The following is a 15,497-nucleotide window of genomic DNA, read 5'->3' as shown; positions in this document are numbered from 1 at the left end:
TTTACTGTTGAACTTAAGCTTGTTACTGTCAAAGGGATCTGGGTTAAAGAACCCAAATATTACAGAGTGACCCAAGGTGGCTTACGCTGTGTAAAGTCAACACCAGCAACATAAATCTTGAGCAAATTTTGGTGGAAATTTCAAGGATTCAGATGTCCTCGTAAAGGGAATGTATTCTTTTCTGACAGTAACAAAAGGATTGAAGGACAAGAGATTAAGATTGTATGTCTCTTGCACAGAGTTCATTCTTACATAAGTTGAGAGAGTTATACTTCAATCTTGATTGTAACTAAAAAAATCTTCTGCGGAAGGGTTGTTACCAGGTAGCAGGATTAAGATTTGGCATAAGAAAGAAATACTGAAGAGTCTGGGATGGCTTTTGCCCAACTTATTCATGTAAAAAGTCACTGTGAAAGGACAGTAAATAATATGAAACACACTAAAGAAATGTATGTTTACAGAGTTTGTAACATTAGGTGTTTGCTTAGACCTTGAAAAAGCAAATGCAAAAGTAAAAAGCAAAAATAAGTAATTCAGTTAAAATTTATGCAGAAGCCTGCGTAGTGTTGGTCTCCTGGCATTGTGTTGTCCTGGGGATCGGAATGGTTTTTTTGTTTTTAACCTGTAAATATATCATTGTACACACCTCGTTGGAGAAACATTTGCATGTATTTTTAGCTAGTGACTGAAGAAAAATTCCAGAATAGATGAATTTTTTGGACATGGATCTCATCATAGCAGCTTTCTGCTAAGGAAAAACAAAAAATATTTGAGCTTTTCTGACTGCATTATGTCAAACCCTACACTAGCCTCTCTAGATAATAATTTTTATTCTTCTGTTTCCCAAATGATTCAGCCTGTTTGCCAACCAATCATGCGAAGAGCTACGCAAGAGTGCCCCATACGCACTTCCCTTGACTTGGAGCTGGACCTCCAGGCATCACGCACAAGACAGAATCGTCTGAATGATGAGCTTCAGGCCTTGCGGGATCTTAAACAAAAGCTTGAGGAAATGAAAGGTAGAGGAGAGACAGACCTTCCCCTGTGTGTGCTAGAAGATGAACGATTCCAGAAACTCTTGAAACAGGCTGAAAAACAGGTATGAGAAGCATACAGATATTGTGTGAGTGAATATGCGTATGCCCCTACTTTTTCTATAAATTCATTAAAGAATTCTGTCTTATCACGTTAAAGATTTTTTTATAGAAGCTCACATTTGAGTAATTACACCTCTGAACTACATAGTGTAAACAGTATTTCTTTATTAGCCAATACTACAGCATTTAAACCTAGAATTTGAGGTAGTATTTTTCTAGTGCCCTCTAAATACTTCAATAATTCAGAGTAGAAGCTCTGTTATTTTAAGTAAGTTACGGTTGGTGTAGTAAAATAGCATTTACTTAAAAGTTAATTTGAAATTCTCACGTCCCAGCCATACTGCTACAGACATGCATATGCTTTTTGTCCTTCAGCATCAGCTGATTTGCAGTCTGCACAGAACTTGCAGCCAAAAGATGTTTGTAACAGAGAGAGGCAATGACCATTACTTGCAGTGGTAGGGGCACGTGGGCAATACTTCGGCTGTGGTTTATTTCTTTTATGCAGGACATACTTGTTCTAGTTTTGGCAAAGTAAAGTCAAATTCTATTCTCTATGTGAAGTTCTTTAAAACAATACAAGTATATATGCACTATTTCTAAACTGCATAAGGTAATGGACTGCCCTCATGTGGATAAAAGACAAGAAACAAGATAGAATGAGTGAGAGGCAACAGTAACAATTTGGAACACAGAAAATTCCAACAAGATACATTAAAAAGTTGGATGTTGTAGAGTTTTTGTTATGTTTTGAGGCGACTGGTTTTTTTAAATTGTGAGGGTGATCATACACTAGAATTAGGGGCCTAGAGAGGTTGTTAGGGGAGGAAGATACCCAACCAAACAAAAACCCCAACCTCCACAGTTGGGAGGTATTTGGAACCTAACTGGACAAGACCCTGCGTAGCAAGCTCTAGCTTCACCTACTCTGAGCAGGAGGTTGGAGTAGATGCCCTCTGGAGCTCCCTTGCCCATCTATGTCAGTCAATATACATCAGTTTTCAATGAGGGGATGTTGCTAGTGACATCCAGGAGGGATTTGTACTCTTTAGCTATTTGTGGGTGATAGAGGTAAAGGTTTTGATGACACGTAAGTTATTCAGAGTAGTAAAAATGGAAAACAGTTTTAACAAGGTGCAGAGGACCTCCTAATATGTAAGCAATAGTTGTCGGTTTTGTCGTTTTGTTTTTTAAAAGCTAAATGTCGGTAAATAGTCTTGTGTAGAGGAGGGAGGGGATCATAGACAAAGCTGAGCCCTGAGTTAGATGTTTGGAATGAGGTACTCCAGATGTAAGAAACAAAAACATCAGCAAAAACATCACAGGGATCAGCAGATGTCAAAAAGCAAATAAGACAGAAACTACTAAGAAAAGAAGTTGGAACAAAACCATTCAATTTTATGATATAAATACATGTTATGCCTGTAACTTAAACATTGTTCAGTTCTTGTTCCCCTTTTCAAAGTGGCTAATAAGACTACAGAGCATCAACAAGGATGGTCAAAGGAGGAGACAGCTTCCATGTTAGGAGTGGCTAAGTAGCTACAACTGAAGTCTATAAAATCATGATTGAAGCAGAGGAGAACAATTAATTGTCTTTCATTATATAGGAAGTAGGGAATTGGAGAGGTGGCAGGTTAAATGCAAGCAAACACAGCACAGCATTTAGAAACTGTAAAAGTATTTTCCACAGAACATTGAGTACTGTAAGTCTGCATAGGTTCAAAAAGCAGTTTGATAAATTCATGGAAGAAAAATCCATCAGAGGTCATTACCGTAACAGTATCACTTCCAGAACTCCTTGACTGTCTGATCATTTAGGAAACAAAACTTTTTCCCAATATGTTCTCCCAACTCTATGTTTATGCCCTATTCTGTCCTCTGTCGTGTTGTCTCTCTTTCCTTGGCATCTGCTGTTGGCTGTAGCTAGTGGAGTTCTAAAACGGCTATAAAATATATCAGAGTTTAGACTGAGCATTGACAAGCGTTCTGAAAAAACCCTTGGGCAAAATGGAATAAGACAACGCAATGTTTAAACATCATGCGGTGTAACTGTGATTTTTTTTTACCATGTGAATTCATTGTATGAATTTGATCTTTGTAAGTTTTAACCTGTAAAAATTGTAGCTTATATGAAAGAAGCATAGCTAAATTTGTTTAGAAGTTCATAGTTTCATGCTGGATGCAGGATAGAAATGATAATTTTAAATTGTTTATTTAATTTAAAACTACTCCCACTCAAGCTGTTTCCACTAGAAAAGAGTGTGTCTCTGCAACATTTAATCTCTTTGGGTTTGTGCTTTCTTATTTCAATTGGCTCTTTCAAGGCAGCAGATAGGTTTGTCATATTTTATATCCCTGGTGTTGGTGATCAACACCATGACACACATTGTGATGAGGAATAAGTGTAATAATATACATTCCTAAAATACATGCAGGCTGCAGCACAGCATTTAAGTCCTTCTTTCCAAGCAAAAAGTCAGAACAATGATTACAGCCACTCCACTTCTTTGAAGAGCACTTAGAAAGTTTCTAGAAATATTTCTACCCTTAAAATCATTGCAGCCTTCCCCTGTGGAGCAAAACAACCCTGAGAATGCTGTATTCTGCTGTCAGTGTTTCCTCTTGGGTTAGCAAAACACAGCAGCCTAGAGAACATTGTCATAGATTATTTTTTAGATCCTGTAGGCATTATAATCGTGCAGACTAATGCAGCAGCTGGAAGTGCCAGAGAAATTGAGAGAGTCTCAAGTGAAAAATGAAACCGTAGATATGGGGGATGTTGAAAATCAGTGGCTGCTTGCTAACACACAGTTACTCTGTTTGAAACCAAATGCAGACTCCGTACCTTCCCTCCCCTTCCTACCACACCTTCCTAAGTACAAGTATGTAAAGCCCACTAATACCTGCAGATCAGAAAACAGTAGGTAATTCTGTGCACCAGAAACATTTTCTCTTGTTTAGATGGCATTTTTGTGAGAAATCACACAGTATTTCAAAGTTTGAGTCTTAAATCCTCATACAAGTTAGTTTTCAGACACCTAGTGTCCTCTGAAGTACTTCCTCTTTGTGTATGTCCAAAAAGGATTCCTGTAAATATCTGTAAAGATCATCTTTATTTCCTTCCAGTACACCTTCTATGTAGAGGTAATCTGTAACTATGTCATTAATACCACAAATATGTCCTTGTGCCAGTGTTAGTGTTTAGCACAGTTAAGTTTTTCTTAAGATTGACTTTCATTCTACTATAGAAAAAACATTGAAGAACAAGACAGAAAGTAGTGTTTCAGCTTTAATTTTGATAGTGTGTCTTATGTCACGTTTAAGCTAAGTGCAGTTACAGAGATTCCTATTTGGCACTTACTTTTGGCAGATAAGTGCCAAGTTTTTGGCACTTATTGAATGTATGACCAATGTATTAGTGTGCTTTTCTGTATTTTATATAGATGGAAGATTCACTATCTTTATAAATCACTCAAGAAACATGATGTAAATATAAACTTGGTCATATACATACCTTCTCACATGCGTACTCTTAGAGACATTGGGCTGAAATCAAAGTTCCTCTGCGAGCATCCTGAAAAATTAAAAGAATTAAAAAAAAAATGAAGGAGTATATGGTAATAGAGAGTATGAAAATAAAGAAGTCATCTCTGCTATTAACCTGAAATGCAATAGGCACAAGAGTATCGTATATAGTTAGGGAAAAGATAAAATTAGAAAACTTTGAATTATCCGTTTAGTGCTTTTATTATAAATATTAACTAGGGGAGCTGATAAAACATATGGCCAGTGACATATGTAAAATTAATTAAGACACTACCAGTTGTAGCTTGCAAATTTATGTTCATGAACTAGTAAGGAAAACAATATTTACAGATTAATTTCACTTCAAAATCGTAGCTATTTTGGAGTTGGGAACTGAAGAAGTTAACAGCGGTATAAGCTGACTGGATTTTGAGTGAGTTTCTGAGAGGGTGGTGCTCTTTCATGTAAAGACACTTTCATATAAAACACTGGAGTGCGTTTCAACAGAGGGTACCGCTATCCTGCTGTGAACAGATTTCTATAAATACCCAGTATGAAACTGATAGCATGGACTAACTTTTTTGAATTAGTTAGTTTTGTTGTTTGGGAGTCTACTGGGTTGAATTCAGAACTGGAGACATGAACTCCTAAGTTACAAACCAGCTTTGAACATCGCTATTTCTGGCTTGGGTGTGTGTTTTAATTTGAGGTAACAGAACAGCATTTTCAAGTCTGAGTGCCTAAAGTTAGGCACCAAAAATTAACCTCTAAAGAACTTCAAAAATTGTTCAAGAACATGAACTGCTTCTATTAAATTTTGATGGCTGGAAGAATTCAAAATACAGTAAATAACATTTGTCTGACAGTCCCTGCAGTCTAGAAATGAAGCTAAGTGCACACACAAGATGGCATTGCCTATGCCATGCACCCCACACATGATGGGGGTGATAATGTGTGTGTTATGGGACTCATCTGCATATGAGTGGTGGCCACTTGTCGAACAAATCCAGGTGACTGCCCACATAAAGAGAGCTGCTGTGCAAATTATTTTTAAAAAAGAAACCACGACTCTTAAGAGCAGTCTATCACTGAAACGGTGGATGGTACAGCTGTGACTGTCCTGTAGATGTGGCAGTAGAGACGCATGTAATAGAACCAACAATACTGAGGTATGGTAATACTGTAACTTACTGGTGGGTATGTAGCTGCTCAACAACGTTCACATCAATAAAGATCCTTGATCTTGTTACCACTGGTGTTGCCTTGGCTTTTACGCCTCTACAATGCAGAGTTTCCCATGCAAAACAGGTGTTGTCATGAATAAAAGCACAAAAGTTCATGAACATTAACTTTGCTAGCAAAGTCAACAAAACTTGGAAGTGTATGTTGAGAGCATGCCTTCTCTATTTTTTTTTTTGTCTGTCATTTTAGAGTAGGTATAGGCAACTTTCCTGAGAGCTTTCATTAAGAAATAAAAGTATTTTATATGGGAAGAGAATCCCTGGCTCACAGATCTAGAAAGATATGTGGATAGACAACATTTGTTCATACAAATTTAGGTATTGTCTATAGCTCTAAGGAATACCTGATCAAAATTTGCAACTCCCAGTAGCCACCTGTGTTGGCATGGGCTTTATTTATTTTTTTTTAGGAAAAGCTCTTACTTCATGCCCATGGCTTAGGCTTCTGATATCAGTCTTTTGTCTTGCTGACCCTTGGTATAGAGATTTTCATAGAATCATAGAATCATTTAGGTTGGAAAAGACCTTTAAGATCATAGAGTCCAACCATAAACCTAACACTGCCAAGTGTTTTGCTTGACACAGAAGACTTTGTCATTTCTTTGAAATTAGTAGTTGTTCATTATTAGCAAAATATAGTTATTTTTCCCATTTACAGGCTGAACAGTCAAAAGAAGAACAGAAACAAGGTTTAAGTGCTGAGAAATTGATGAGGAAAGCTTCTAAGGATGTATGCCGGTTACGGGAGCAGAGCCAGAAAGTGCCACTGCAGGTGCAGTCATTCAGGTATGGCCTTCTGCTTTTCATGCTCTTTTTTACTGTAGTGAAGTAACATGGATTATATCTAAATTTAATCAGATATGCCCCGTAATGTTAGTCAAAAATCACCAAGCCTTTGACTTGCAAGAAACATCATACATTTCTGACATAGCTCAAAGTTGGAGTTTCAAAGGACTGGGCCTCGGTAACTCGCTCATGCAGCAGAGGTGGCAGTGTGTCAGCTGAGCTGTGGTGGTGAGGAAGCAGAGTGAAAAGTTTCAGACCTCTGTATAGCATCTGCTGTGGGCAAGCATGGGTGTGACCATTGCCATGGCTCCCCTCACCCACAGTAGACTGACACTGGGCTTTAAATAATGGCAGGTGCCTGAAGCAAATGGCCCCTCAAGGAGAAGCAGAACAGTACACATCTCATCAGGAAGCTGATTAACCACTGCTTTGTGCCTTGCTCAAGGCTTATTATTCAAGAAAGATCTTGAATCCCTCCTCCTTTTTGTTTCCCTCCTCCTTTTGGTTGTGGGAACGGCAACTGATTACATGAAGCAATTAATCAAGTGTTCTTGCTTAGCATAAGCCAGAATGAACACTTTCCGTCTCAAACCTTAATTCTAACTGGTCTAAATTCCTAAAAGGCTGGACAGTACGTGGTAGGCTAGCAGCCTGAAGGCCACACTTCTGTATAAAAATAAACATTAAACTGTTGATTGAAAATACAGTGCTTACTCTTCCACATAGAAACAGTACTATAAGCTAATTTAATCTGTTTTGACACTAACACATGATTTTAAAGTTTGATTCCTGTATAGAAAAATTAAGTCAGCTGCTAATAAGCGTGAGGACTTTTTCCTTTTTTAGCCCCATCTGTTGTGAGCAGTTTGAGAAATCCATAAGCAAATAGGGGCCTGTAGGGCACATACAGTTATGGTTTGCAGTAAGCGATGCAGAATCAAACCAAGAGAGAAAGGAAAGGGGTTCCTCAGCAAAGAAGTGTTACACCTGAGCTATTTATTTTCAGTATGAAATTCAGAACATCTTCATACAGTTTCCACTTTCTGTGCAAGTCTTGAGACAATTTTGGTCAGTGCTGGTCATTTAACAGTCATTACAAACAGACTGCTGCCCAAATTTATAGGTACATGTAATAGTGCTCAAGACATCATGCCCCTGCAAGAAAGGTATCGTAAGGCTCCATTCTCCTTTTATCTTATATAGCTGAGGAATCCAGTTTACATGCTTGATTTTGCTCTGAACTACTGTTTTTCATAGGAACTCGAGCTTTTCCAGTGGAAAACATGGTTTAGTCTACTGGACAAATAGTGACCTCCTACGGCTGAACGGTACAAGCCCTGCTAGTTGGACTTGTTACAGTGCTGTGGCCTCACAGACTAATCACACAGAGGAATTTTTGAAGCTCTCAAGAAGAATGACCCACCTGAGCTTTAATTTTTAAGTCCCCAGTACTTATCATCTGATTTCTAGGCTGCTGGCAGACAAGCTTGTGTAAACTTGTTATGCTCCAGTAATCTCTCAGTTCATAGGAGACAGGAATGGTAACAGCACAGGGGAAGCAACTAGAGAATGGGTTGACAATTCTGCTTCTCTGAGTCTTGCTCAGAGCCATATTCCACCCCCCCCCACCCCCCCTCGCCTTTTCCCAAGTCAGGATAAAGTGTTTTATTTTGCCTTTTTATCCTCCCCCCCCCCCCCCCCCCCGAAGTATCATAGAAAATTCAGTGACTAGATCAATATTTCAGTCTCATCATTGTAGTTATTAATGAAATATTGATTTTTTTCATTTTCTAAATTGGAGCTGCTTTTTACATAAATCTGCCTGAGAAGGGAATTATGTCAGAGTGCTACATTTGTTGTAAATAAATTCTGTGTATTTTCTTCACTGTATATTTTCCAAACCTATATTTTAAAGAACTGTGCTGTAACATTAGCAACTCTACAGCAGATGACATTGGAGTCATGCCATAAATAGTAAAATAATAACTTGTTTTCTAATTTCAGGGAGAAGATAGCATACTTCACAAGAGCAAAGATCAGTATACCAGCCCTTCCAGCTGATGATGTATAATTATGCATTTTCATTGAAGTGTTTTTCCACTTGTTCATCTCTTTTCAGATGAACTTTGTAGTTCCAGTGACCTGCTTTTAAAGATCTTCTGTTTTACATTCACTATTGATATGTTTATTTGTAAAATATAGTGAATGGAATTGTATGCTTAAAAAATGGCAAAACCCACCCAACAACCAGAAAACCAAAGTAGATTAATTTTGGTATACTGATGCTGATTTTGTACAGTTTGTATGTATTGCATGTGTGTTTTTATTTTGTAAAGATGGATCAAAGGAACAAAGGCAGTACTAAGCATGTATCCTGTTGAACTGCACTGTGTTGAGAAATATTACGTTCAACAGAAGATTGTTTATCTTTTCACTATTTTCATGTGAGCAGACTGTGAAGATGGCTGTTTTGCCATGCAATATTTTTGTACAAGAGTGTGACTTTTATAGTTTAAAGTTAACCACAAGCGTAAGCTCCTTTCCAAAACATCAAGGCTGCCTCACAACAGCTGCTAATTAGATTCATCACTCACATTGGAATTTTTTTTTCTGAAAACAGATTTTTTTTTTCTGGTTTTGTTTTTTAATACTTTGTAGGAAGAGACAGAGTTTGGCGTTTAGGTTTGTGAATGTACAGTACTTTAACCTGCACTAAAAGGTTTCTTGCATCTGCGGGAGAGTGAGAAAGGCAAGGCAGACAAGTAACCCTAAAAACTTATTATGAGACTACCAAAAGGGGCAGCTGCTTTCTGAACTGGGAGCTGAATCACATTCATAATACCAGCCTTGAAATTGGAGTAGTTATATCTACTGTACACTCAAAAATGACAGTTTCTCTATGTTAATCTTTTATCCTAGAGGCTGTCTTACTGCCAACTAAGAATACATAAAAGTGTTTGTTAGGTTTACAGATATGAAGATGTTTCATTAAAGTATTTGTACCAGGAGAAAAATATGTCACATGCTAACTCAGATATCAGAAGTCTTGTTGGTAAGGTAAACCCTTTCTGAAAAAAGAAGAGCTCCTGACTAGAAGTCTTCACATATTTCAATACAGTAAATAACATTTTTGACCCTGTATGCAGTTGAAGATGCACAGGTATTATGTAAACAGCATGTTTCAAATTTGTCTTACGCGAAGCAGCCAGCTAGGAAGAAGCATCAACTTGGATGCATTCTGTCAGAAGTCCAGAACATTAGATGTAGGTGTTTAAGCAGCCCTGTCTTGGTAAAAGCAGTTGGCGTCTTCTCTTCTGTGGGTACTGTCTAAGTAGGTGGACGTTGCAGATAACAGAAGTATTTCATTTTCTACTTAATATGTTGCACTCAGATTTATTTAATTCACTGGCTAAAGTTTTCTTCCCCAAGCAACAAGCCGCATATGCATGGACTTTGTCTTTCAAAAAGGCTATAATTACTTGGTGAGAAAACGGAAGCAAATATAACCACAATATGGTAGCAGCTGTCTTAAATTCAAAGTGACAATTCTGTAATGAGAGGTCTGTGTAACACCCAAGGGTTTTCTTATGCACACATACATCAGTTCACTTAAATGTATAGCCAAACATGCTATTTTGGGCAAGATGACTGATTGAACATCCTTTATGAATGCCCCATTTGTTTTTTGTTTCTTGGGTTTGAGATAACATTCATGTTTGAAAGGTCAATTTTAAAAAAACAAATCTGGAATTATTTAATGTAGAGGTGAAATGAAGGTTGACAGTTTCAACTTCTCAATTTGATTATATAAGTTGTTTGTAGAATTATGTTTAGAGGTGTACTTTATGATTTTTCTTTTATTTATTTACAGTCTTATTTATGTTCTGTTTAATATAGTTCAGTTCTGGCCATAAAAATATTTTACATTAAGGATGCTATTGTGAAAAACATTTAGAGCTGTCTAAATTCTTGCCAGATAAGCTCTTTCTCCTCACATATTGAATAATTTTCAAAAAAAGTATTATCTTCTGATTTGTAAGCATGAGGTGAGGTCAAAATTTAAGTATTGCTGGCTTATAGCTTGCAAAGCTCATTTAAAAATGAGAGACAAACATATTCATGCTTCTTGTTTTCCAAATTGGTAAAGTTCAACATATATATAGGCAGCTTTTAACAATTCTGGGTTTGGAGTTTTGGGAGTTTTTTACTAATTCAGATTATTCACACTTGAAATACTCAATAGAATAAGCTAAAATCACACATACAAATAAACCCCCATTGGTTTAAAATTAATAAGTATTGCTCTTGAAGGGGAATTTACTCTGCACAGCAGGGTATAACGAATGTAATTAGTTCTATTTCCAGGTACCAATGTCACAGCAGTTGCATATATCAAAATCTAAATATTACTGGTACAGGAATATTTAGCCAAATGAGCAAAGTTTAGCAGAAATTGTAATAGAACACAAATCAAATAATTAAGGTGGTTTTTTTTTACTATTGCTATGTTTATACTGTATTAAATATCAAATGCTCAGGACTGAACTAAATATTTAATCAGGTTATATTCTGAATGTGTTTCTGTTCTAATTTTGTCTGTAAGAGTATGCAAGTACATCACATAGATTAACTTGTCTCTGCACTTTCCATGTGTTTCAGTGATTGGAAAATACATTTTTTAACAAAGCTCTTTTCCAGACCAGTGTTTTATTTAATTTTTATTGCTGTTCTATATCTTTGTATGCTCTTTGCAGAAACAGATGGCTGCTACAGCTTTGTCAATGTAAAATCATTGCAATTTGTATAAAGTTCACATCAATCACTGACAAGTCTTAGGATAAGTAAGTTATATAGAACAGATTCTTGAATTGAAGTTAGTTCTTTACATTCATTAAGTAAAAACTGCAGTAGCAATGAACATGGTCAACTCTCCACTGGACAATGTCTCATTATCATTCAGAAATACTGGCTTTCCTTAGAGAGAGCGTGTGCAGGGATGCATTCATTCTCTCTCTCTCCCCCCTCTGGCTCACAGTGGAGAATCTTGTATTACATGACATTATGTCTGAGAACATTTAATTTACTGTAAATGATACAGGTCCAGGGAACTTCATTCAGGGTTGTACTGTATTAGGGTTCTGTAATGCATGTTGAACTGGCACTACAAACTGTTTCAGGACTTAATATTAGTTTTGTAAAAAAGACATTGTTTAAAGCAGCCCCAGTAGGAGTTCTGCTATTTGAAATATGGTCAATTCTCCATGCAATGCCTAGAGATTACAAATTTTGTACTCACTTATCCTTATAAAAACCTACCAAAACAAAATCTGAAATTAATCAGATTTTGGAGAAATACAGTGCTGACTTGGATCTCCATAGCTCATCAATTAATAAAATTGAAGGTAAGTAGAGATTAAAGGAACAACTTAGTAAGAAACAATTCCTCCCCCTGATCTTGTAAACAGTAACCTGTCCAGCAGACCATTCTTACTGTAGTGCATGAGTAAGAAATCTGAAAACCTGGTATCTACCCTTTTCAAAGTCTTCTGTTTCCAATTTCCAGATGTTCGTGGGTGTCTTGCATATCTGCCATTGCATACTGCTTGGGGTAATTGATGGTCAGGTGATAAGCAGATTGTGGAGAGGAGCAGACATCCCCCTAGAATTCTAAAAATTCCACCAAACCGACCACTGAACAGTGCATTCCCTATTTTGCATCCAGACACAATCTCTGGGATGTCTTCATCCCTGGACTCGTGGTATGGGCAGCCCAAGAAACAGGGCCTAAGGTCAGAACTCCAGACATCCACAGGAGTACTCCTCCAAGTAGTAACAGCTGTTTCTTTAGCTTCTGCTCTGTATCCTCCATCTTTAGGCAATCCAAACCAAGACTAGAGATCACAAGGCTCAGCAGTCCTAGTCCATTTGATGTAGATACTAAAATCCTGGAAATCTTGAATTCTAGAGGCAAAGCTAGGACAGAATCAAAATCTTTACACTGTTCCTCCTACATCTTGGACTACACAGGTTTGCCAGGGTCCCATGGTCCAAAGCTCCAGTACATTTAAGTCTAAGTTGATATTTTTCCAGTCTGGTAAATAGTTAGAGGTACTGGTTAAAATCCATCCTAGTACAAACAACAGAAATTCAACTAACTGTAGCGCCTGTGTCTGTGGGCCAAGCTCCTTTTTAGCAGTCACAGCAGCACTAAACTGCTTGCTTTTGCAGACATTGTTCTGCTCAATTCTTTGTCATACTGAACATAAGCAAATGTTAAAACAATGCTTTATAAAGCATGAAATACTCGTCCCCCTCCTGCTTTGTGTTGCCTGGTTCCATGTGCAGTGTTTGGGGGATAGGGAGGTAGTAAGGTAAACCAGTAGCTGAAGGGTGTGGCCACAGCTGGGCTCACCTTTCAGTAATTTTGGTTTTTTAAGAAAAGCATGTATTTTGCTTTCCATCAATCTGCTAAATCATTACAACAGTTCTGCTAGTTTTAGCATCTCACAGTTTGTTATTAAACTAAGTTTTAATACCACATTGATACATTTCTACTTAGAGCAAATGAAGCTGTCTGCTTTGTGGCCTGTTAAACATACTTTGAAGTCAAAGGTTACATGTTCAGAGCACCATGGTACTGTAAGTGAATGGAGTTTAAGGAGCCTTTGATAGGATGCATAATACTTCAATACATGATCTTCTTCCAATACAGGTAAGTATTTTTTTTAATGCAGCATTTCTCAGCCTATTTTTGGTGCATAAAGTATGCAGGTGCCAGAAATGCACAGAATAACTTGTATGGGCAGCTTAATGTGCTACACTGGGAAAACACAACTTCTTTGATAAAAAGCATCCCCCCCATAACACCCCATGCACAAAAAGACGTCTGCAAAGCTTGCTAAAATTTCAGAAACCTATAGTTTTCTTAGCGCAACACTTTCAAGTACACAGAAAAACAATTTGATGCAATGCATGTATTTAGGCTATTTAGGGTATGAAAACACTCAAATTTGTACATCACTGCATTAGGCAAGTGTATAATTGCAACAGGGAGTCAAGCTTTGAGGCTCATTTAATTGGTTGCATATGAAAAGGAAGCATACTTTGGTTAAAAGCCAAGCTGTAAGGGAACGTGCATATTCATTTTCAGGATTTTACAGTGCAGTTGAGAAAGCAAAAGCACCTTTTCTGCGCAGCCTATGAAAATGTCAGCATTCTGCAGTGAAACAAAGTTTTAAACAGTTCTGCAGGTTAGAAAACACACCACCTTCCAATACCAATTATGGAGAAAACAGACATAAATTTAGGAAATCAGCTAGGTAACAAAGAGTCCTTTGAATTACTACTGGAACAAGCTTCTGGCTTGCACTAGGGTTTGAAAAAGATAGGGCAGTCTTTCTGTACTACTTAAAACCTTCAGTTTTAAGGCCTAGTTTCAGTTTCCAAGTGTTGACACTGATCTTGCTGTTCTGCTACTGCATAATGGACCGAAGATGGATGGACTTCAGTTGAACAGATTGTGCAATTAAGTAAGGATCCTCCTAATAGAAGACAAAATCCAGCAAGCCAGCCAACAAATAATGCTTCCCCAAAATCCCACCTGGGAACAATATCTGGTATATTCTCATCCCAAAATTCCTGGACTGTGGAATGGGCAACCCAAGAAACTGGGACAATAGCTGTAATCCCCGATATCCAGAAGAGCATTCCTCCAAACAGCAACAGCCGTTTCTTTTGTTCCTGTTGTCTTTCACCAATTTTCAAACAGTCCAACCCAAATCCCGAGAGCAAGAGGCCCAAAAACCCCGATCCATTGGAAAAAAACATCAAAATCCTAGAAAACCTGAGCTCTGGAGGCAAAGCTAGGAAAGAATCAAAGTCCTTGCACTGCATTCCCCCTTCTTCCTGGACAACACAAGCTTGCCAGAGTCCCATGGTCCAGATCTCCAGTTCATTCAGTTCCAAGTTAAGGTTCTTCCACTGGGGTAAGTAGGTAGTGAGACAGGATAGGACCCATCCCAACAGAGAGAAGAGTATGCCACTTAACTGCATCATTGGTCGATAGACCAAGGCCATTATAAGAGCAGAGTCCTAAGAGCTTGAGGAGGAAGGTCTCCCCAGCAGTTCTGTAACAACGGCTACCTTGAGTGATGGTGGAAGCTATGATGACTTTAATTCTCTGCTGCCCCAAATATAAGCCCTTGCTATTAACCCTTTGTAGGCTCTGAAACACTTTTTTGTTCTTCACAAATATAAAGTTTCACATAAAGGACGAAGGACTTCACTAAACCATGAGTTAGGCTTTCCGATAAGGATTTGATCTGTTACCTTCCAATTTGCTTGGTAAAATTATATCCCAATGCCTGATGATTACAAGCCTGAGGATGAACAAAGAGGGCTCTATGACCCCTCACCCTAAAACACAACAGAAATCTTTGTGCTTCAATACGGATTAATTAGATTTTAAGTGGTGATAAAAAGTCAGCTCTGTGTGCAACAGGACTTCATTGTAATAGCTAAATTTGAGATTTCAGGGATGTAAATCAAGGCCTTGTAAAGAAAGGTAGACTGTTTGCCTATAATCTTTATTCTTAGGCTTCCTCAACATACATAATGGCTTATCTTCCACTGCCCTGTTTTATGTCCCCAGCACTGTAAAAGACGCTTTGTAAAAGATCCTTATGTTTCACATTTTCTACATTCATTTCTTTTAAAATGGGCTTTGTTTTGACTGATTCTTAAAGGGAAAAGGAGACGGGTATGGTGAAAGTACCATAGAAAATGAAATCCTAGACATCCCTCCACCATAATGAACCCAGGCAGATCATCAGCCAGCGTAAACTTT

The 15,497-nt window shown here is 37.7% G+C and overlaps 3 protein-coding genes and 1 long non-coding RNA gene across 5 annotated transcripts in view; 1 reads left to right on the top strand and 3 right to left on the bottom strand.

Annotated features, from left to right (window-relative positions):
- The window catches only part of WWC2 (WW and C2 domain containing 2), a 105,564-nt gene extending 94,226 nt beyond the window's left edge, over window positions 1-11,338 (top strand). For both annotated transcript variants that reach the window (XM_074866414.1, XM_074866415.1), the window contains exons 21-23: window positions 857-1,099; window positions 6,525-6,652; window positions 8,657-11,338. In XM_074866414.1, coding sequence (XP_074722515.1) covers window positions 857-1,099; window positions 6,525-6,652; window positions 8,657-8,723 — 438 coding nt within the window. In that variant the 3' untranslated portion in view covers window positions 8,724-11,338. The remainder of the gene's footprint in view (window positions 1-856; window positions 1,100-6,524; window positions 6,653-8,656) is intronic.
- The window catches only part of LOC141942665 (uncharacterized), a 50,492-nt gene continuing 36,018 nt past the window's right edge, over window positions 1,024-15,497 (bottom strand). Inside the window, exons 2-3 of the long non-coding RNA XR_012628695.1 lie at window positions 4,615-4,674; window positions 1,024-1,088 (exon numbers count right to left, since the gene is read on the bottom strand). This is a non-coding gene — a long non-coding RNA (uncharacterized LOC141942665). The remainder of the gene's footprint in view (window positions 1,089-4,614; window positions 4,675-15,497) is intronic.
- On the bottom strand, window positions 12,079-13,331 carry LOC141942862 (claudin-24-like). Its single transcript, XM_074866924.1, is given in 4 exon segments — window positions 12,079-12,413; window positions 12,416-12,654; window positions 12,656-12,898; window positions 13,270-13,331. Coding segments are annotated over 4 exon segments (879 nt in total).
- Window positions 14,075-14,728, bottom strand: LOC141942126 (claudin-22-like). The gene has a single exon (XM_074865075.1). The coding sequence runs from the start codon at window positions 14,726-14,728 to the stop codon at window positions 14,075-14,077; it is 654 nt and encodes a 217-aa protein (XP_074721176.1).

This window comes from Strix uralensis, chromosome 4 (assembly GCF_047716275.1).
Source record: "Strix uralensis isolate ZFMK-TIS-50842 chromosome 4, bStrUra1, whole genome shotgun sequence".
Taxonomy (NCBI): domain Eukaryota; kingdom Metazoa; phylum Chordata; class Aves; order Strigiformes; family Strigidae; genus Strix; species Strix uralensis.
Note: the sequence above shows the minus strand (reverse complement) of the source record. Positions and strands in the feature narration are given on the sequence as shown.

What these genes read in the sequence shown, in the direction of transcription:
- LOC141942126 (XM_074865075.1), bottom strand. Translation starts at nt 14,728, where the DNA reads ATGGCCTTGGTCTATCGACCAATGATGCAGTTAAGTGGCATACTCTTC.